Source organism: Bison bison, unplaced genomic scaffold, assembly GCF_000754665.1.
Source record: "Bison bison bison isolate TAMUID 2011002044 unplaced genomic scaffold, Bison_UMD1.0 scf7180017864233, whole genome shotgun sequence".
In the NCBI taxonomy this organism is placed as follows: Eukaryota; Metazoa; Chordata; class Mammalia; order Artiodactyla; family Bovidae; genus Bison; species Bison bison.
In genome coordinates, this window is record NW_011494805.1 from 4,736,783 (window position 1) to 4,759,512 (window position 22,730).

Below are 22,730 nucleotides of genomic sequence, written 5' to 3' on the forward strand. Positions count from 1 at the left end.
GGAGATCAGCCCTGGGATTTCTTTGGAAGGAATGATGCTAAAGCTGAACTCCAGTACTTTGGCCACCTCATGCGAAGAGTTGACTCATTGGAAAAGACTCTGATGCTGGGAGGGATTGGGGGCAAGAGGAGAAGGGGACGGCAGAGGATGAGATGGCTGGATGGCATCACTGACTTGATGGACATGAGTCTGAGTGAACTCTGGGAGTTGGCAATGGACAGGGAGGCCTGACGTGCTGTGATTCATGGGGTCACAAAGAGTCAGACACGACTGAGCGACTGAACTGAACTGAACTGAACAATAAGATTCAAACGTAGAATATGAACATAATTCTTAAGATCTTTTTGGATAGAAGTTGGCTGAAGAGGCTCTAGTCTCATTAATATGCAGTATTAAGAAGGCTTTTCCCAGAATGGAAACCTGTTTTGATAGTTTTACTTTGCAGAAGAATATGTTAGGTTTGAGATCACCTGTTTTCCTCAGCCCACATAATAATAGAATCTCCCTGAAAATCAGAACAGATTTCTGTTTGGGAGGGAAATCCTTTTCTTAGAAGAAAACCTTATCCCTAAGACAATTTATTTTCCTTTACTAACCCACAAGCTGGATTTATTTTTTTCTAATAATCTCATCTCAAGAGCCTCTAGTTCCAATAGTTTGAACCCTTGCTTTTCACTTTCTTTCCTAGACAAGGTGTTTCTCTGAACACAGTTGCCCACTCCCCAGAGTTATTTGTTACTGAAATTACTTTTCTTTCCTTAAAATTTCTAATGTTAATTTGCTAGACTTCTTTCTTTTGGAGTTTTTCCCAACCACTTTACTTGCAGTTGAGCAAAATTAATTAAAGCATTTTTGTTAGCCTAAAAACCAAATTAATGTTCATTTGCCAGATTTCTCCTATTTAATTGTACTTAAGGAAGATGATCATATTCTTAAATACTCAATAGATTGACTATTTTCATCCTAGTTATATGTAAGAGGAGAAAGTGGAAATGTTTAAGGTAGTTAATACTTATAGACTCACTAGCAAAATTTTGATCTCTGATTGTTATTCTTAACATCCTGATTTACATGTGTACTAGTTGTATTACAGATAAGGAAGAGGTATGTTTGGCCTCCTGTCTAGAGTACATTGCCACTTGTTTCGTGCATTTATACCTTTAAGGCAGTTTTATGAACAATGCAGAAATGATATTAACTTTCTGATTTCATCAGGATGATTGTTTAGAGGGATTTGGGCATAATGTTTTGTTTGTTCTGTATTTAATGATTGCACACTGGAGAAGATGAGTAGATTTTGTTAGTTTATTAGTTCCATTCCAGGACTAATTTTATCATTCAGGTGATATATGTGGTAGCTGATAAGTTTACTTTATTCTAAACGTAACTAACCTTTTTTTTATGCTTGAGTTTTCATTTGAATGATTTGTTTCCAAGGATACAGAGCAGTTATGCTCCAGACTTTGCCACAGCTCAGAATCCTAGATTGTAAGAACATATTTGGTGAGCCAATAAATATGGCAGAAATAAACTCATCGCACCTACAGTGCTTCGAAGGTCTTTTGGATAATTTAGTTTCTTCTGAGTCTCCCCTAAATATAAGTGAAGATGAGGTATAGTACTGTTTTGTTTATTCTAATGTAAAGGGTGTTTTCACATTTTAATAAATATAAATGTAAAGGGTTCTGGTTTGCCTCCATGTCCCAGATCACTGACGGGATGCCAGTGGCGCCCCCCGTCGGCGACACAGTGCCCTTGGATCAGTTTCCAAGTACACCGACAGACACCGGTTTGACATCGCTCATGTCTGTGTGTCCCTCTTCTGAGCCAGAGAAAGTGAATCATGAAAATGATCTTCAGAATGAGATGAAACTGCAGAAATTAGATGATCAAATTTTACAGCTTCTCAGTGAAGTAAGTATTTTTCCTGCTTTTCTAAGCAGTGTGTTTGTTGAAGAAAGAGATTAAGAAAATGGGCAATAAAATTGCATACAAGCTGACCAACCAGAAACAATCTATATTTCTGGCATTGGTGTGTATGTTTATCTTTTTCCTTTAAAATTGTATTGTCTTGTAGTACTAGTAGTAACACACTTTTTTCACTCATTTTCCTCAAGGATCTTCTTCAAATCTTATGTAGTTCATTGGGTGTTCTGCTGTACTTCACATTGGTTCCATCCATCTACCTTTTACTTCAAATAAACAGAACTCTTTGGATTCAGTGCTTACTAACACAGAGGATGTCTGAGCAACTTCTGGCCTCTACTTTCTCTTCAGTTGTTTTTATAATCAAAACCACTTCTAGAATTTACAGCTAAGTGGCAAGTTAAAATTCCTGCTTCGATTCCTGAGAGCGGGTAATAGAAAATGCTTATATGATTATGGTTCACTGGTTTGTAATAATTCTGAACTCTTATCTTTAACACTAGCAATGCTTAATAAACATGAAATCTACCTTAAGTGAGTACGTGTATAAGACTGTAAGGATCCCATGTGCCAGAAATCCCTGGAGGCTTCAGCTTGGGCCAAGAGGTAGATCAGAGGAAAGCTGGGACGGGAGTGCTGGCAGATGCATTCCTTGGCATCACTGGTAACACCCTACTGAGCTAGTAGGACCTTCATCTCCTCAGAGCTCATCTTCCATCTTTTCCAATGGCCAACTCTTCTGCCCATGTCAGAGCTTAGATTTAAGCTTAACATCCTCATTCGAAGTGAATTTTTCAGCTTCTCTTAGGCCATCCTCATTTCATCCTCACGACACTTCAATCAAGTAGATAAGGATTAATATATTGTTGTTAAATAGAATAGAAACTCAGTTTATTTGAGTCCTTTATTTTAGTGAGGTAGAGTTGAACTTCAAACTCAAATGTCCTAAGATCCACTCTGGTATCCTTTCTGCAGTCATATGTCTCACTCAGTGATAATTCTTCCTACTTTATGACTGAGAATAGGAGTCTAGTTCGTGGGGGCGGGAGAGGATAATTTATTGCTATGCATATAAAAAATGTTTAAGAGAAGGACCTCTTTTGTGCAGTGCTGTGCTTAGTTGCTTAATAATGTCCGACTGTGTGACCCCATGGACTGTAGCCTGCTACGTTCCTCTATCCATGGGGATTCTCCAGGCAGTAATATCGGAGTGGGTTGCCATGCCCTCCAAGGGATCTTCCCAACCCAGGGATCGAGCCCAGGTCTCCCACAATGCAGGCGGATTCTTGACTATCTGAGCCACCAGGGAAGCCCAAAAATACTAGAGTGGGTAGCCTATCCCTTCTCCAGGGGAACTTCTGATCCAGGAATCAAACCCACATCTCCTGCATTGCATGTTGATTCTTTACCAGCTAAGCTGCCAGGGAAGCCCTTCTTTTTTACTACCTTACTGTAAAGGGTAAACATACAATTTGAATTTCAATTGATATATACACTTAAATTATAAGTAAAGTCATAAAGTTACTGAAAATGTGCTATAATATAGTGATAGTTATTCTTCCTAATTATTGTACTTTAATTATTATACTAATTGTGAGAATTCTTTCTGTGAAAGACTGCTTTGTCTTTAGGTTTTCATTTTTCAACACCATTTTATTATGAATGTTTTAAAACTTAGAGCAATATAAGAGACTTTCTTAGTGAATGCCAGTATATCCACCAATTAGATTCCACTATCAATGTTTTACTGTATTTATTTCATCATATGTCTATCCATTTATCAAACTATTATTCTATGACACATTTCAAAGTGAACTATACATGTCAGTATTCTTCCCACTGTAAATATTTAAGCCTGTGTATCTATAGAGTTCAGTGTTTTTTTAAAAGTATTTACATTTACTTTTTTTTTTTTTTAACTTTTGATGTAAAATAGAGATGTTTGTATTCTCTGAATTGGCTCTACAATTCTCTAAATTGCCTGTTAATGCAATTAACAGGCAGTCAGTCTGATTTTGGTGTTGACCATTTGGTGATTTCATATGTGGAGGTGTCTCTTGTGTTGTTGGAAAAGGGTGTTTGCTCTGACCAGTGCGTTCTCTTGACAGAACTCCTGTTAGCGTTTGCCCTGCTTCATTTTGTACTCCAGGGACAAGCTTGTGTGTTACTCCAGGTATCTCTTGACTTCGTACTTTTCATTCCAATCCCCTGTGATGAAAAGGACATCTTTTATTAGTGTTAGTTCTAGAAGATCTTGTAGGTCTTCATAGAACAGATCAACTTCAGCTTCTTCAGCATTAGTGGTTGGGGCATAGACCTGGATTATTGTAATGTTGAATGTTTTGCCCTGGAAGTGAACCAAGATCATTCTGTTGTTTTTGAGATCGCACCCAAGTACAGCATTTTGGACTCTTGTTGACTATGAGGACTACTCCATTTCTTCTAAGGAATTCTTGCCCATTCCCTTCCATTTTAGTTCCTAATTCCTAAGATGTTGAGATTCACTCTTGCCATCTCTTGCTTGACTACGTCCAACTTGGTTTGGACCTAACGTGGACCTCAACATGGACCTAACATTCCAGGTTCCTATGAAATACCATTTTTTATAGCATCAGACTTCACTTTGACCCCCAGACACATCCATGACTGAGCATCATTTCCCCTTGGCCCAGCCGCCTCATTCTTTCTGGAGGTGTTAGTAATTGCCCTCCACTCTTCCCAGTAGCATATTGGACACCTTCCGCCTTGGAGGGGCTCGTCATCCAGTGTCATATCTTTTTGGCTTTTCACAGTGCGTCATGGGATTCTCGTGTCAAGAAAACTGGAGTGGTTTGCCCTTCCCTCCTCCAGTGGACCACACTTGTCAGAACTCTTCACTGTGACCCATCCCACTTGGGTGGCCCTGCGCAGCCCAGGGCTTCCTTGAGTTACATCAGGCCCTTTGCCACAGCAGGGCTGTGATCCAGGAAGGGAACTGAGCAGCAGCAGTAACAATGCGTATTGCCCAGACTTCCAGGGAGGTAAACAGCACTGTCGTCTTAGAATGTTCCCTCACGCTGCTGCTCGCAGGCAGTCCTCTCCTGCATTCCACCCCCATCCCCACCGCACAGTCACTTTTCTCGTGTTTTTTACCATATGTTACTTAATACTTCTTCCGGAACCTAATGTAAATGTAATTTTACAGTGTGTAACACTTTTGTGTAAGGCCTCTTTCACTCAGCATAACCTTGAAATCAGTCTGTTATTATGTGTACCGGTAGTTTGTTTTTATTGCTATGTAGTATTCTGTTGTATGAGTATTCTAAAGTTTATTTTTCCGTTATCTCTATTGATATGCCACTGAATTCCTTCCAGGTTTGTGAATAAAACTGAACAATACAGTGCAAGTCTTTTTGTGAACTTATGTCTCCATTTCTTTTCAGTTGAATAGCCTAGAACCAGACTTTCTAGATGACAGGGTAGGTGTTTGTTTAGTTAAATAATATGCTGCCCGTGCTTTCCCAAGGTGGGTGTTCACTTCACGCCCACCAGCAATGTGTGACTGTCCAGTTGTTCCACATACTCAGCAGGGTTTATTGTCAGCATTGATCTTATTTTATCCATTCTAGTGAGCATATACAGGTATTAGTTGTAATTTTAATTTGGATTTCACTGATGAATGGTGATGTTAAGCACTTTTTCGTGTGCTTATTGAATTTTTTGTGAAGTGTTCAAAAATCTTGCCCATATTTTTATTGAGTTGTTAGTCTATTACTGGGTTATAAGAATATTTTGTGTCTTGAATGCTGATGTTTTGTCAGATACCTGTGAATTGCATGTTCATTTCCTTAATGGTCTATTGGTAAGTAGCAATTTTAATTTTACTGATTTTTTTGGGTCTATTTGTGGATTTGTCTATTTCCTGGCATTCTCTCAACATTTGCTTTTTATATTTTAAAGCTCTATATTTCTAAGCACATACACATTTATGGCTACTTTTTTTTCCTAATGAACTGACCCCTTTTATCATTCTTAAATGTACATTTATGTCTTTCCTCAATTTTGGAATTTTTGGACATCATTGCTTCAAATATTTTCCTGTCCCATTCTCTTTCCTCTTTTTTCAAATTTCACTTAGGCCTTTTGATGTATCCCACGGTCCCCTGCGGCTCTGTACATTTTATTAAATTTTTCCTCTGTGTTCTTCATATTGAATAATTTCACTGAGCTATCTTCAAGTTTACATATTCTTTCTTTTATCATCTCATTCTCTGTAGTGTGGCAGTCAGTTTTTACTTCAGACATTGTATTTTTTCAGTTGTAAAATTTCCATTTTTTAAATAATTTTTACTTTTCTGCTGAATTTTCTTTTCATTCATGATAAGCATTTTTTATATCATTGAGCATAGTTATGATCAGTATTGTAAAGTTCTTCTCTGTTTATTTTAACATTTAGGTCTCTGAGGTTAGGTCTCTGTTGATTGCCATTTCTCTTAAGAATAGGTCATAGTTTCCTGGTTCTTCCTGTTGTGAGTAATTTTGGATTTTGTCCTGGACAGAGTGAGTGTCATTTTGTGAAGACTTTAGATGCTGCTATAGGCCTCCAAAGAGTGTTAATAATTTTGTTACAGCAAGCATTTAGTTTGCTTTGATTTAACTGCTGCTCTTTTGAATCCTTTACTGAACTTCCTGTTCCATACTTTCTAATTCTTCAGACTCAAAAGTTTGTGGTTTTTCCACTTGAGTTTTAAGATTCCCTACATAGTGCCAATTGTGGTATGTTCATAGGCTAAAAACCATAAGGAAGAAACAATTCTGGTCATTTTTTCAAGGGTCAGCTCTTCTTTAGAATAAGCCTGCTCTTGTTCACTTTCCAGGATCTCTAAGTAGTTTTTGTTTTATTTGTATTTCTGCCCTGGTTTGTAACTGTAATCTTGGGAGGATCAAATCTCATGGGATCATACTTGTCCATACTAGAAGCTGAATCCCTTGTCTTTAGTTGCAAACATACCTATTTTATAAATCCTTAAACTTGTAAAAAGTTTTAACATTTTAGAAAACGTCAAATTATATTTTTTTTACCAAAATGAACTTTTAAAATACTTTGTTGTTGTTGTTTTTTATTCTAGACTTCTAATTCTATAATAGATAATGTTCCTGAGAAAGATCCCAGACCAAAAAGAGACACAGATGTGACTTCTGAAAGTGACTATGGAAACAGAAAAGAATGTAGTAAGAAAACTTCTCGAAGATCAAAAATCCCCTATTATTCCAAAACTATTCAGACTATTAAACACCACAGTAAAAACAGCAGTACTTTTATAAGGTACTTCTTTTTTTGTTCTAGAAATTCAGATAAGACACACAGACGTTTATACTCCCGACTCCTTCCTTAAAGCTGCCTCGTGGTCTTATTTTTTTTACTTTCCTAATGTCAAAGATTTGACTTTTCAGCCTTGCCAGCTCAGGTTTGGTCGGTATATTCATATACATTTGTATAAAAGGATCTCTTTATGGTAGATTGTCATTACCTAAGTTGTAAAAATTATAAGTGTCATACATTTCTTTGGGTTATTAACTGTGTTTTTTATTCGCAGTTGTAATCGTAAAATGAAACCACCTTTCCTTAAAGAATTATATATAAGTTCGTCTTTGCCAAACAATAGTACATTAGAAGAATCAGAAAACCAGAAGACTGAAATAATGAAAGTAAACAATGATGGTCCAGAAGATGCCACTTACCGGGTATAATTTAAGAGATTAAGAAAAATTGAATATGAATAATCTTAGTTTTAAATACAAGTTAGTCCCAGAAAAATAATGCATGTTGTTTTTAGCACAAAATATTTTATTGAGGGGATGAAGTTGGGTTATTTTCCCCATCCTGATTTCCAGATTTTGTGTAATGTCACTATTTTTATAATTTTTAAAGGAATGGAAATTACACATTTTAGATCAGATTTTAATGAAATCATTTTGTCATATGCTTCAGAAGGAGAAAATAGGTCTAAATTTTCAAATTCTTCCTAAAACAGTGATTCCTAACTTAGGAGTCTTAGAGTCTTTTAAGTATCTAAGGAAATCTATAGTCTTCTCAGAGAAACTTTCTTAGAGAAACTCATAAAGTATTTGAGTAATATTTTGAAAATAATTTCAGGGTTTTCATGGACTCTTTTGAAACCCAATTTTGGATGCATGGTTTCCAGATTTAGAGTCATTTAGGAATATTTAGTACAGATTGACTTATTTTATAATTTTTACTTACTTTCCCTTATTTTACTTGTGAACAACTGGTTATACTTTTCATTTCAATTACTTCCAATATTATGCTATTGGTTTTGCCCTTTTGTTCTCAGTTATAAAGGCCTTAGTATTTAGAAAGTAGTAATAGTTATTATGACAGTAATACTAGCAGTTAATGTTTATTGAAGGCTTCCCAGGTGGTGCTAGTGGTAAAGAACCTGCCTGCAAGTACAGGAGATGTAACATACGCTGGTTCGATCCCTGGGTCAGGAAGATCCCCTGGAGGAGGGCATGGCAACCCACTCCAGTATTTCTTGCCTAGAGAATCCCAAGGAGAGGAGCCTCGCGGGTTATAGTCCATAGGGTCACAGAGAGTCAGACACGACTGAAGTGACTTAGCACGCATTCACACATTCATTGAGTAGTTATTTTATGCCAGGCACTATTCTGCATGCTTTACTTTCATCTTTTGTTTAATTCTCACCGTAGCCCTTTGAGTTAGATACTTTTATTCCCATATTATAAATGAGAAAATTGAGGCAGTGAGAGGCTATGTAACTTTTCTGAGATCACATAACAAATATATTGGTGTATTTTTTAGGCACTTGTCGAGGAACTAGATGAAGAGAGAGAGAAGAGATGGAAAGCTGAACAAACTGAAAAGAAGCTTATGGATTATATTGATGAACTGCATAAACATGCGGATGAAAAAAAAGATATTCGTAGCCAGGCTCTTCTTACTACAGACAGGTAAGGGAAAAGTCTGTACACCTAAGGTTATCTCGGTAGGAGAAAAAAGTGCTGAACTTGGAACTGGAATGCCTTCAATTAGCTGCAGTACGATCGAAAACTATGCATGTGGTTTTAGTTTGAATTGAACTAGTTTTATTTAAAGACTTTGGGCTTTATCAGCTTTTTATATAAACAAAGGATTCAGGATATTAATTTGAGCCCTCAAGGTGGGAGATGTCAGATAGATAAAGTATTACAAGTGAAAAACAGGAAAAGCGTAGAGCAGGGATTGGCAGACTTGCTCTGTAAGTGGCAGGTCTGGGCAGACTTTCTCTATAGGTTTTCTGGGTCATAATCAGTCTCTGTGTGCTATTCTCCACAATGGACTTTGGTATCAGATAACCTAAGTTTCTTAATTCTAATGTTTTTATGCAGTCTTATTTCATTTCCCATTTTATCTTTTTTTTTTTCTATATTATGTAATACAGGAATGTCTTATTCCAATATGTGAGAATACCACACAGTTTTTCTGAAATGACAATAACTTTTTTCTTCGGTTTCCTGTAGGCAATTATTTCTAAAGTTATGCTTTTTCTCAAAAGGTTAAAGGTTTTGTCCATGGAGTTTCTTTTGATTTTTATCTCTTCTTACCCTTGAACAAGCACTAGATTTCTAGACTTGGTATTTACCAACAAATAGGCATTAGGAAGTTGCTCTTGGTTCCATTTCCTACCTATGTATACAGTAGATAATCCCCTATCTACAGTCTTCATTGATTAGTAAGTTTGTGTATATGGGCCACAGCCCAATTCCCAGATTCTGTTTATACATATACCTAGTAAAGTTTTGTGGTTCTCATGTGGTATTTTCTAGCAGATTCTCTCATTCTTTGTACCTATGGAATATAAGGAAAATTGCAATACACACCATGTGTTCTATGAAAACCTCTGTAATTAGGCAAACTATGATGCTTTATGCTATTACTAGACAATCCACCACTTAGCCATCAATTTCTTACCTTATATGTTGTGGAAGTTGCTATTCCTGATAGAATAGTAACAACAGAATGGGTAACAGTCCTATAACCACTTAGAAGAAACAGCACTTCTATTTGCAGGAGGTGCACAGGTAGCCAGCATAGTTTAATGATAGATATATACAGACTGTGTGACTTGATGAGCCACAATCAGACAATGAAAGAGAGGGATTTATCTTCCTTTTTCATTTAGTTCTCTTTGCTTATTATTGAAATTCCTCCCAGATTTTGGCATTGTGTTTTCTCTTGTTTAGAGTCGTTTGTAGATGCATCTTTGTTTTACTCTGCTTTGTAAGTATTATCTGCTGCTGCTGCTAAGTCATGTCAGTCATGTCTGACTCTGTGCTACCCCATAGACGGCAACCCACCAGGCTCCCGTCCCTGGGATTCTCCAGGCAAGAACACTGGAGTGGGTTGCCATTTCCTTCTCCAGTGCATGAAAGTGAAAAGTGAAAGTGAAGTCGCTCAGTCGTGTCCGACTCTTAGCGACCCCATAGACTGTAGCCCACCAGGCTCCTCTGCCCATGGGATTTCCCAGGCAAGAGTACTGGAGTGCGGTGCCATTGCCTTCATGGAATATTAAAGGAAGCTGTGCCTGGGATTGCAAGCCAGATTCTGTTTTGATTGGAAAGCTTTGGACATGCCTCGTCTTTATCCTTCTTTAACCTCTCTGTTGTTGTGTCATGTTTCACATGTTACATATTCATTGTTCTCTTGAAAACTTAGCTTCAGTCTGTTCTGATTCATCTATCCCCCAAAATGGGTTTTGGAGATCAGGTCCTCACCAGTCTTCATATTCCCTTATGTGACTTGGTAGGGACTCTGTATTCTTCATACCTACCGATACAGGGTCTGACATCTAGGTACCAAGCTATTAGTACATATTATCTCAAAAACTGAGTCTTCTCGATTGTTTCGAGTCCTTAAGTTGTATCTGACTCTTTGTGACCCCATGGACTATAGCCCATCAGGCTCCTCTGTCCATGTGATTTCCTAGGCAAGAATACTGGAGGGGGTTGCCATTTCCTTCTCCAGGGCATCTTCCCAACGCAAGGATCAATTCATGTCTCCTGCATTGGCAGGCGGATTCTTCACCACTGAGCCACCTGAGAGGCCAAATCTTTGATCTCTACTGTGCTTTTAATGGCAAGCCACTTCAGTATTGCCTTGAGAATCCCATGAACAGTATGAAAAGGCAAAAAGATATGACACTGAAAGATGAACTCCCCAGGTCAGTAGGTGCCAATGTGCTACTGGAGATCAGTGGAGAAATGACTCCAGAAAGAATGAAGGGATGGAGACAAAGTGAAAACAACACCCAGCTGTGGATGTGACTGGTGATGGAAGTAAAGTCCAGTGCTGTAAAGAGCAATATTGCATAGGAACCTGGAATGTTGGGTCCATGAATCTAGGCAAATTGGAAGTGGTCAAATAGGAGATGGCAAGAGTGAACATTGACATTTTAAGAATCAGTGAACTAAAATGGACTGAAAGGGAAAATTTAATTCAGATGACCCTTATATCTACTACTGTGGGCAAGAATCCCTTAGAAGAAATGGAGTAGCCCTCATAGTCAACAGAAGACTCTGAAATGCAGTATGGGGTGTAATCTCAAGAATGACAGAATGATCTCTGTTCATTTCCAAGGCAGACCATTCAATATCACGGTAATCCAAGTCTGCCCCAGCCAGTAATGCTAAAGAAGCTAAAGTTGAACGGTTTTATGAAGACCTATAAAACCTAGAACTAACATGCAAAAAAGATGTCCTTTTCATCATAGGGGAATGGAATGCAAAAGTTGGAAGGCAAGAAACACCTGGAGTAACAGGCAAATTTGACCTTGGAGTACAAAATGAAGCAGGGCAAAGGCTAACACAGTTTTCCCAAGAGAACGCACTGGTCATAGCAAACACCCACTTCCAACAACACAAGAGAAGACTCTACACGTGGACATTACCAGATGGTCGACACCGAAGTCAGATTGATTATATTTGAAGCCAAAGATGGAGAAGCTCTATACAGTCAGCAAAAACAAGACAGGGAGCTGATTGTGGCTCAGATCATGAACTTCTTATTGTCAAATTCAGACTTAAATTGAAGAAAGTAGTGGAAACCACTAGACCATTTCAGGTATGACCTAAATCAAATATCTTATGATTTTACAGTGGAAGGGACAAATAGATTCAAGGGATTAGATCTGATAGACAGAGTGCCTGAAGAACTATAGATGGAGGTTCATGACATTGTACAGGAGGCAGTGATCAAGTCCATCCCCAAGAAAAAATAATTCAAAAAAGCAAAATGGTTGTCTGAGGGAGGCCTTACAAATAGCTGGAAAAAAAGAGAAGCTAAAGGAAAATGAGAAAAGGAAAGATATACCCATTTGAATGCAGAGTTCCAAAGAATAGCAGGGAGAGACAAGAAAGCCTTCCTCAGTGATCAGTGCAAAGAAATAGAAGAAAGCAATAGAATGGGAAAGATTAGAGATCTCTTCAAGAAAATTAGAGATACCAAGGGAACATTTCATGCAAAGATTGGCTCAATAAAGGACAGAAATGGTATGGACCTAACTGAAGCAGAAGATATTAAGAAGAGGTGGCAAGAATACACAGAATAATTATACAAAAAAGATCTTCATGACCCAGATAACATGATGGTGTGATCACTCACCCAGCACCAGACATCCTGGAATGCGAAGTCACATGGGCCTTAGGAAGCATCACTACGAACAAAGCTGGTGGAGGTGTTGGAATTCCAGCTGAGCTATTTCAAATCCTGAAAGATGATGCTGTGAAAATGCTGCACTTAATATGCCAGTGAATTTGGAAAACTCAGCAGTGGCCACAGGACTGGAAAAGGTCAGTTTTCATTCCAATCCCTAAGAAAGGCAATTCCAAAGAATGTCCAAACTACTGCCCAATTGCACTCATCTCACACACTAGGAAAGTAATGCTCAAAATTCTCTAAGCCATGCTTCAACAGTATGTGAACCGTGAACTTCCAGATGTTCAAGATGGATTTAGAAAAGGCAGAGGAACCAGAGATCAAGTTGCCAACCTCCATTGGATCATAGAAAACGCAAGCGAATTCCAGATACCATCTGCTTCTGCTTTATTGTATAACCAAAGCCTTTGACTGTGTAGATCACAACAAACTGGAAAATTCTTAAAGGGATTGGAATACCAGACCACCTGACCTGCCTCCTCAGAAATCTGTATGCAGGTCAAGAAGCAACAGTTAGAACCAGACATGGAACAACAGACTGGTTCCAAATCGGGAAAGGAGTATGTCAAGGCCGTATATTATCACCCTGCTTATTTAATTTATATGCAGAATATATCATGCGTAATGCTGGGCTGGATAAAGCACAAGCCAGAATTAAGATTGCCAAGAGAAGTATCAGTAACGTCAGATATGCGATGACACCACCCTTATGGCAGAAATCAAAGAGGAACTAGAGAGCCTTTTAATGAAAGTGAAAGAGGAGAGTGAAAAAGTTGGCTTAAAACTCAACATATGGAAAACAAAGATCATAGCACCTTGCCCCATCACTTCATGGCAGACAGGTGGGGAAACAATGGAAACAGTGAGAGACTTTATTTTCTTGGGCTCCAAAATCACTGGAGATGGTGACTGCAGCCATGAAATTAAAAGACACTTGCTTCTTGGAAGAAAAGCTATGACCACCCTAGACAACATATTAAAAAGCAGAGGCATTACTTTACCAACAAAGGTCCGTCTAGTCAAATCTTTGGTTTTTCCAGTAGTCATGTGTGGATGTGAGAGTTGGACCATAAAGAAAGCTGCTGCAGCTAAGTTGCTTCAGTCGTGTCTGACTCTGTGCAACCCCATAGACGGCAGCCCACCAGGCTCCGCCATCCCTGGGACCCTCCAGGCAAGAACACTGGAATGGGTTGCCATTTCCTTCTCCGGTGAATGAAAGTGAAAAGTGAAAGTGAAGTCGCTCAGTTGTATCCGACTCTTCGCAACCCCATGGACTGCAGCCTACCAGGCTCCTCCATCCATGGGATTTTCCAGGCAAGAGTTCTGGAGTGGGTTGCCACTGCCTTCTCCAAAAGAAAGCTGAGCATGGAAGAATTGATACTTTTGAACTGTGGTGTTGGAGAAGACTGTTGTGAGTCCCTTGGATTGCAAGATCCAGCCAGTCAATCCTCAAGGAAATTTAGGATTTCCAATGAATATTCATTGGAAGGACTGATATTGAAGCTGAAACTCCAATACTTTGGCCACCTGATGCGAAGAACTGACTCATCTGAAAAGACCCTGATGTTGGGAAAGATTGAAGGCAGAAGGAGAAGGGGACAACAGAGGATGATATGGTTGGATGGCATCACTGACTCCTGTGCACATGGGTTTGGGTGGACTCTGGGCATTGGTGATGGACAGGGAAGCCTGCCGTGGTACAGTCCGTGGGTCACAAAGAGTTGGCCACGACTGAGCGACTGAACTGACCTGATGCCTTTAATACCTAATCTATACACTTCCAAATCTCTTATCTATTATCCAGGCCTCCTTGATTAACAGATTGTACATCTAATCATCTACTAAAAATTCCTTGTCTACGTTTCTTTAAGTTCCTAAGATTAACATATCGTTAGGTCAACTTTTCCTGCTCCCTTATTTTATATTCCTTGTTCTAATAATGACGTTTCATATCGTCAGCCACCAAAGCTAGAAATTTCAGAATCATTTTTTTGCTTCCTTCCTCTTTCTCAGACTTCATAACCAGTAGGTATTGATACCCTCTTCATTCTACTTAAAAGGTGTTGAACCATCTTCTTTCTGTCCCCAAATTTTTGCATTAGTTTAGGCCTGTATCTCCTGCTCAAAGGATTACTCTAATTCTTTTTATTTGTAGCTTTTCTGCCCCTTCCACCATATATTTCACAGACTAAAGTCTAATATTCTCTCATGTAACATACCAAACTGGAGTGGAAAGACCAGTTTGGAGACCACTCTCAAAGGCAAGAAGAGAGATATTAAGAACAAAAATTGGAGCAGTGACTCTCGTGTAGGAGTTGATAGGTACAGGGATTTTTCTCAATTATAACTTAGAGATTACACATTGGAGTGGCTGCCTGGCTCAGAAATTCCTTCATGAGGCTCTGTCTTTACTATTCATTGTCCCCTTTTTAAACACTCCGGTTCTGTCATGAACTACCTCTCTCTGCCTATAATATTGGTCAAGAGAGGAACCCCTGACACGATGGGTAAAGGTAAACCTTAGCTATGGCCACAGTGACTGGTGCATGAAGCGGGCATATGAACCAAATTGGACTAACAGGGGCTCTTCCCAGAACTCAGTTCAAAGTTGAGCTAGAGAAAGGTAATCTCTTCTGCTTGGTTCTCACTGCTGTCAGAACATGAGTCTAGAGATGTTTGTAGCCTTCCCTATCTCCCCTGAGTGCATTCTAAAAAACCTGCCGTGGAAAGAATTCAGACCAGCCTGTAGGGAATCAGAGAGACCTTATGGTGTTCATATCCTTGGTTTCAGTGGTCCCTCAGAACAGTGCCATCCCTGCCTCTGAATTGGTTAGTTATATGTTTCACTAAATTCTCCTTTCTTCCTAAAACTGAAAATTTTCAGTCAAAAGATTCTGAGTAACACCGAGCTAGTATAGTACTAGGCTGTGGTACTTAATGTCTGGGGAAGATGCAGGAAGGTCAGAGTTGACTTGCAGGCATCTGTTCAGAGTTACTTCTCTTCTGTAGCTTTATAAATGGATGCGTGTCCTCTGCCAGATGTTAAGCTCCTTGAAGGCTAGGCTGTATCTTAATTATCTTACTTGCTTTTAAGCCCACATCTAGCACAATGCCTGAAACAAATAAGGTGTTTTTAAGTTTTGCTGTCAAATAGTAAAGTTCACAAAAGATAAAGATTCATTAATTTATGTAAAATGTTTTCCCTTTGACACAATGCTAGTTTCAGAGATCGGGGGATGGCATACTGTTTTTCAGCTGTTTTTTAATCTAATGAGAATTTGGAAGATACTTCAGATCTTCCTCTCCTCTGTGTTCCTGCCTACAAATCTTCCTCTCTACTTCCTCTCTAAGCTTAGTATTTAGTACAGTTTTCATCTTTTTTATATGTATAGTATACTTACAATGTGATTTATGCTGTAGGCTAAAAGAAATTATTTTTAAAGAGAGAAATTCCAAGCTGCAGCTGGAAATTATGGTTCACAGACTTCAAAATGAAATTAAAAAACTAACTATTGAATTAATTAAAGCAAGAGACCAACAAGATGATCACATTAGACACCTGAGAACCCTGGAAAAAGCGCTGGAGAAAATGGAGAAGCAGAAGGGGCAGCAGCAAGCCGCACAGGTACCCTCTGCCATCTGCGCTTCCGCGGGTTACACGCTCATAGCGTCTCTCCTGAAACACGCTACGTCATCATACGCAGACAGAGATGTTAGGTTGGATACAAAAATTACACATGCCAGTCATTTAACGTGCGGAATTATTTCTTGAATTAAGGCCGCCAGCATTCACAAAGCAGTTATAAGAAGAGTTGGTGGATATACTGCTAGTTGCTAGGCTTGTGTTTTATTAGAGCCAGTTTTTAAATGACTCCTTGGGGGTGCTTGAAGGCTTTTAATTTTTGTGTTTTCTGAATAGAAATTTTTTTTAAGGTTCATGGTGCAAATAAGATTTAGTCTAATATGTTTGATGCTTCTGCATGCATGCTGAGTCGCTTCAGTTGTGTCCAACTCTTTGTGATCCTGTGGAGTGTAGTCACCAGGCTCCACTGTCCATAGGATTCTCCAGGCAAGAATACTGGAGTGGGCTGCCTTGCCCTTCTCTAGGGGGATCTTCCTGAGCCAGGGATGGAACCCGAGTCTCTTGTGCCTCCTGCATTAGCAGGTGGGTTCCTTACCACTAGCACCACCTGGGAAGCCCTTGATGCTTCTAAGACTTAACTTTATGTACCCACACCGTTATGTAGTTAATTTTGGAAATCAGCTTAGTCACTAGGTCCTGTTACTTAGAAGACACTTTTCTTTGGGTAACTGACATTAAAATAGAAGCAGAGGAGATTATCTAAATACTGTAATTGTGTGCATTTTACTCAGATGCGACTTATCCAAGAGGTGGAACTCAAAGCTGCCGCTGCTGATAGAGAAATAAACTTACTTAGGACTTCTCTTCATCAGGAAAAGGAACAGGTGCAACAACTTCATGAACTGCTTGCATTGAAAGAAAAAGAACACAGGTAACTGAAATATGTATATGTCAGGAAAATACAGACGTTGAAAAACAGAAAAAGTCACTTGGTTCTCTCTGCCCCTCCCCCCAGAACTAGACAGTGATGCAGCAATGTGAAGTCTGACAGAATTAGCTCATGAAAAATAACATGTTTATGTATACTTTAGAATCAGTCTTCTTGTAAGAACTTGTAACTTAGAAACAAATCAGTTACTTTGTTAAGGTTGAAGTATGGATTTAGAGCAATGAAGCTCATTTTGCCTTTCTCTAAGCCCAACCAAAAGTTGATCATTATAATATAGAGAAAACTGTTTAATTGACTTCCAAGTAACTACTTGTTAAATTATCAGTATACTTTATTCCTTTGAAGCAGATTCAGCAGACTTTTTCCTGTGGAGGTCCAGATAGAAAATATTTCAGGCTTTTCAGGTCATGCCTAACTGTCTCTTTGTAGCCCAAAAGTAACCATAGACAGTGTGTAAGCAAATGGATGTGCTGTGTTCCAATAAAAGTTTATTTCCCCACAAGAAGGGCACCAGGCCAGATTTGGTCCAAGGGCTGTAGTTTTGCCCGATAGACTGTATTTACTGTATATTAAAGACTCAAGCAACATAGAAGATGCAGTGAAGCAGAACCTGACTCCTATGAATACACCCAAAGGATATTAGAAACCATAAAATGACTGTGAACTCTCTCAGTGAAGTTAAGACTTGGCATATCCCTGTCACCACTGAATGAACAGTCAAATAAACTTTTGTTCTTCCTGCATATACCATCCTGTCCCTTATTTTGTGTTTGAAAGTAAGGAGCTGATCTTTAACAATAGGGAATATAGGATATTTAGTACCTAAAGGCCTTTAAAGTTTTCTTTCCATGTAAACAGAATCCTTTGATTTTTGTTTTTCATTCCAGGAAAGACATTGAAACAAGGGAGTTTTTTAGTGAAGCTGAGTTCCAGGAAGCCTTAGCTAAAGAAATTGCTAAAGAAGAGAGAAAGCATGAGCAAGTTATAAAAGAATATCAAGACAAAATTGATGCATTAAATCAACAGTATATGGATTTAGAAAATGAATTCCGTATTGCTTTAACTGTTGAAGCCAGAAGATTTAAAGATGTAAGAACTGGCATCTAGCTTTTTATTGAAAACAGAATCAGCAAGTTATGATTTGATAAGAGGACTACATTTTAGAATTCTAGCTCTATTTGCATGCTGCCTATAGGATCGTAAGCAAATTAGGTTCTTAGAGCCTTATTTCTTCACATAAATAATAGCTAATCTTCAGTGCTGTTGCCAAAGCTAAGTGACATTATAAATGGTCAAGTAAAGAGAGCACTCGAATAGGAATTAGGAAACCTGCATTCTCTATTATTTGTACTTTAGAGCAGGGATCGGCACACTAAAGTCTCTGGGCTATTTTTGGCCCACTACCTGTTTCTGTAAAGTTTTATGAGAACAGAGCCATGCTCACTTGTTTACACAGTGTCTGGCTGCTTTTGTGTCAAAATAGCAGGGTCCAGACCTTAAAACACATAAACACATATGGCCTGGCTGACCTGCGAAGCCAGTTATCTGTGAATTTCATGCTATTGCTAAAACTCAGATACTAAAAATGAAAAAAGTAAGCTGTTTCCAAAATCAGATATATTCTAAATATTCCGAGAACTGCTATTTATGATGCAATTTTAAAATATAGGTTAAAGATGGTTTTGAAAATGTTGCAACTGAATTAGCAAAAAGCAAGCATGCTCTTGTTTGGGCTCAACGAAAAGAAAATGAGTCTTCTTCTTTAATTAAAGACCTAACCTGTATGGTGAAGGAACAAAAAACAAAACTTGCAGAAGTTTCTAAATTGAAACAGGAAACAGCAGCAAATTTACAGGTAAGACACTACCATTATATTTCCTTTTTAACTTTTTATGTCATTTTTTTCAAGTATATTGTGATCATTTTAGGAAGTATACAATTGTGAACTAGAAGACTAATATAATTAGGAGATAAACCATGGCTACCCAGGTTGTACTACTTACACTAAAATCGTATTTAAATAAGTAAGTGAATTAATTTTAGGCAGCATACTAAGTAAATAGATACCAGTTTTACAGTGATACAGATGGTTGAAGTTTGGAAAATATCCAAGGAATTATTGATACTAATTTTGTGGTAGTGGACGTCTTTACATACTAATATACCTAACTATAATACTTTTTTAATTACTTTATTTCTGTTGTCTCAGTTTTAAATATGAGTGATATTTTGCTCAAAAGGACTCACTTTATATAAGTGACCATTAAACTGTTGATGGAAATCCTTGGTGAGAAATTTTGAGTAATACATGTATAGTTGCTCTTTTAAAATATTAAATAAAATTCAGAGTTTTTACAGAAATAGCCTCTTAAAATTTGACTTTTTATTTAATGACCTACATTTATTTTTAGTCAATAAAATTAAAACATTTTCTATATAAAATTTAGGGACATTACTTTGTATTTGCTTAAATAACATTTTTTCTCACTATAAAATACAGAAAGAAAATAAGTACTTAAATATAATAATTACTTTGCATTCTTTTCAATGTTTTCTGGTGGTATACAGAATCAAATCAACACACTTGAAATTTTAATTGAAGATGACAAGCAGAAGAGTATTCAAATAGAACTTCTCAAGCAGGAAAAAATGCAGCTTATTTCCGAGCTAGCTGCCAAGGAATCGCTAATTTATGGTTTAAGGACAGAAAGAAAAGTATGGGGACATGAGTTGGCACTACAGGGTAAAATTCTCAAATTTTCAAAAAATAGCCCCTTCTTCTCATCCTGCAAACCAGTGTATTAGAAAAGGGAGGGTTAATTCTTCCTAGACATCCCAGGAAAGAAGGTGACTCTTTATACGGAAGGGTAACTGGTCATTGGTCAGTCAGACAGGAATGAAATTATACTAAGGAATTGAGAAGGAGGTTATTACACCCATTTTATAGTTATAGCTCTGATATTTTGCTGTCTCTGATTTTCTTCCCAGTGTAATTTGGTTACGTTTCTGAACAGGTATACCTTTATCATGCTCCAGCTAAATAAGTTATTGAAAACAATTCTTTCTTATCTAGTGATTTTAAATTGTACATATGCAGCATTCATTTTTTTGCTAAGAAAATAAATGTTGCTAACATTTATCTTGTTACATGTGGAGAAATGTGAAATCAGTTATGAATAAAAACCATTTTAGGTTCAGGTAAATTTATCCTTAGTCTCATTCCCTTTCCAGTCACCATAAAGCAAGAGATATACACTGTTTTAAGGCATTCATGGAGACTTCACAAATTATGAATAGTAGATGTTGACCTAAATGGAACATTGCTTATTTGACCATACCATGTAGGAATCTGTAATATGATTACAAATTAATTTTGTTTGTATGGACAGCATAACATGACCCATTAAATATTTTGTGTCTCGGTTAGTTGTTCACCGGAGAAGGCGATGGCACCCACTCCAGTACTCTTGCCTGGAAAATCCCACAGACACAGGAGCCTGCTGGGCTGCAGTCCATGGGGTCGCGCAGAGTCGGACACGACTGAGCGACTTCCCTTTCACTTTCACTTAGTTGTTCACAAAAGTAGCTGCTTGCATGGTTACTGTGGTTTTAGGTTCTCAAATACCCACAGCTTTTAAAAGGCCCGTTTCTTCTCTTTCCACTTCATATTATGCTGTTACGTATTTTGTTTCTTTATTCAGCTTCTTTTATTCATTCTATCATACACTATAAAATTAGATGCTCGTTACAAACAAATCTCCAAGGTCTTCTTAAGGTTTTTACTGTGATGTTTGTTTCTTAGGGTCTTCTCTAGTCCAAAATCATGGGAGAGTAGAGGCTCAGCTTGAAAGTTTGTACAGGGAGAATGAATGTCTGCGAAAAGCAAGTGAGCGTGACAGTGACACAATAAGAATCAAGTGTAAAATCATAGACGACCAAACCGAAACCATTGGAAAATTAAAAGAGGTAAGTTTGACATTTTATTTTAGGAACGGCTCATAGGGAAAGTTTGAAAATGTGTGGATCGAACTACCTAATAAATATTTGTCTCAATGAATCCCAACTGTTGTGGAATTTAAGACATACTATCGTGTTTTTTTAATAATGTTTGCCACTTTGCTTTTAAAAGTTATATATAACATCTATTAACTTGAAATTACTTTTACCTCAAAATTTTATGGAGGGTGTTATTATGGCCCTCCAGAGTAATTGAAACTAGTGTCCAGAATGGGTGGTGGTTGCTCTTCAGTTGCTGAAGAGTCACGTCCAGCTCTCTGCGACCCCGTGTACTGCATGCAGCACACCAGGCTTCCCTGGGCTTGGCGGCTGGTGGAGTTACGCGCACTCAGCGAGGACCAGCAGTGGGACGTGCAGGGCGCCAGGCATGCTGTCTGGCCACGCATGGCGGCAGCAGGGCCTGTCCCTGCTAAGTCAGGGCCTGACAAAGCACGGTCCACTGGAGGAGGACAGGGCAAGCCACCTCAGTGTTCTTGCCTTCAGAGCCCCATAAAGGGTTAGGAACCAAAAAAGGTAGCATTTTTATTTAAACTTCGTGTTGTTTAGTATCTTCCAGTATTGCTAACTCAGTTCTCAGAATTCTCTGTGACAAAACCTTGTTGTTCAGTTGCCCAGTGGTGTCCCGCTCTTTGCAACCCCACGGACTTCAGCATGCCATGAATAGAATGTAAAAGATTCATGCTTATTTCCAAGAGACACTGTTTTTACCCTCTTCTTTAATATGGCCTGTCTTAGAGAAAACTAACAGCATCTCTTGTTTCAAAGTATATTACGTGAAAATTCCCAGAGAAATATTCTGAAAGTTAGCATGAACTCCAAAATTTGAATCAAATTTGAACTCCAGAATTTTCTTCTGAAGATTATCTTCAAGGAGTTAAAAAAATAGCCCAAGAAAAGGGATTTTAAGAAACGTCTAAATGGGATTATCACCCACAAAGTTAGGAACTCATTCTCTCTCTTTTTTATTTTATTTTTTTAAGGAACTCATTCTTTAATTATAACTACCTAAGATTTGATTTTTCCCCCCTTAGTGATTTTTAAGAAACAGAACTTGATCAAGTACAGAAAATTAAGAAACATTGTCACCATGTTGTTATATCCATAATTAGATTTAGACTATGAATGCTTGAACTGTGATTTTTGAACTGTATTTAGATAATATAATTACCCTAAACAATTACATCGTTGTTTTTGCTTTTGGATGAAACCAAAACTTCCATTATATCTGTCATACATGCCAAGCTACACTGAAAATTATTCAGAATTTTTAATCAGTAAGCATTTTTTCTATACTCAGTATAATACCATGTTTGACATAACGACTTCTGCAGTAAGACTACTGCTTACCAGTCTCTGAACAGAGTTTTGGGAGAAAATCACTAGTAATGAATAACACAGTGGAGCCAAAAAGGAAATTAGTTTTTAGATTTTTGGTTTAAAAAAAAAAAAGTTTTCAACTCATCATTTTTCTTTCTTTTCACAATTTAGTACATTTACTTTAAAGACCGTTGTATCAGCCTCAAAGATATGAGCATTAATGG

The 22,730-nt window shown here is 38.0% G+C and overlaps 1 protein-coding gene across 1 annotated transcript in view; it reads left to right on the top strand.

The window, feature by feature from the left end:
* LRRCC1 (leucine rich repeat and coiled-coil centrosomal protein 1) overlaps positions 1 to 22,730 on the top strand; it is a 43,131-nt gene that overhangs the window by 12,150 nt on the left and 8,251 nt on the right. Inside the window, exons 5-15 of the mRNA XM_010846214.1 lie at positions 1,438 to 1,613; positions 1,708 to 1,914; positions 7,035 to 7,231; positions 7,503 to 7,650; positions 8,750 to 8,898; positions 16,061 to 16,265; positions 17,015 to 17,154; positions 18,060 to 18,261; positions 18,842 to 19,027; positions 19,741 to 19,915; positions 20,975 to 21,138. Coding sequence (XP_010844516.1) covers positions 1,438 to 1,613; positions 1,708 to 1,914; positions 7,035 to 7,231; positions 7,503 to 7,650; positions 8,750 to 8,898; positions 16,061 to 16,265; positions 17,015 to 17,154; positions 18,060 to 18,261; positions 18,842 to 19,027; positions 19,741 to 19,915; positions 20,975 to 21,138 — 1,949 coding nt within the window. The remainder of the gene's footprint in view (positions 1 to 1,437; positions 1,614 to 1,707; positions 1,915 to 7,034; positions 7,232 to 7,502; positions 7,651 to 8,749; positions 8,899 to 16,060; positions 16,266 to 17,014; positions 17,155 to 18,059; positions 18,262 to 18,841; positions 19,028 to 19,740; positions 19,916 to 20,974; positions 21,139 to 22,730) is intronic.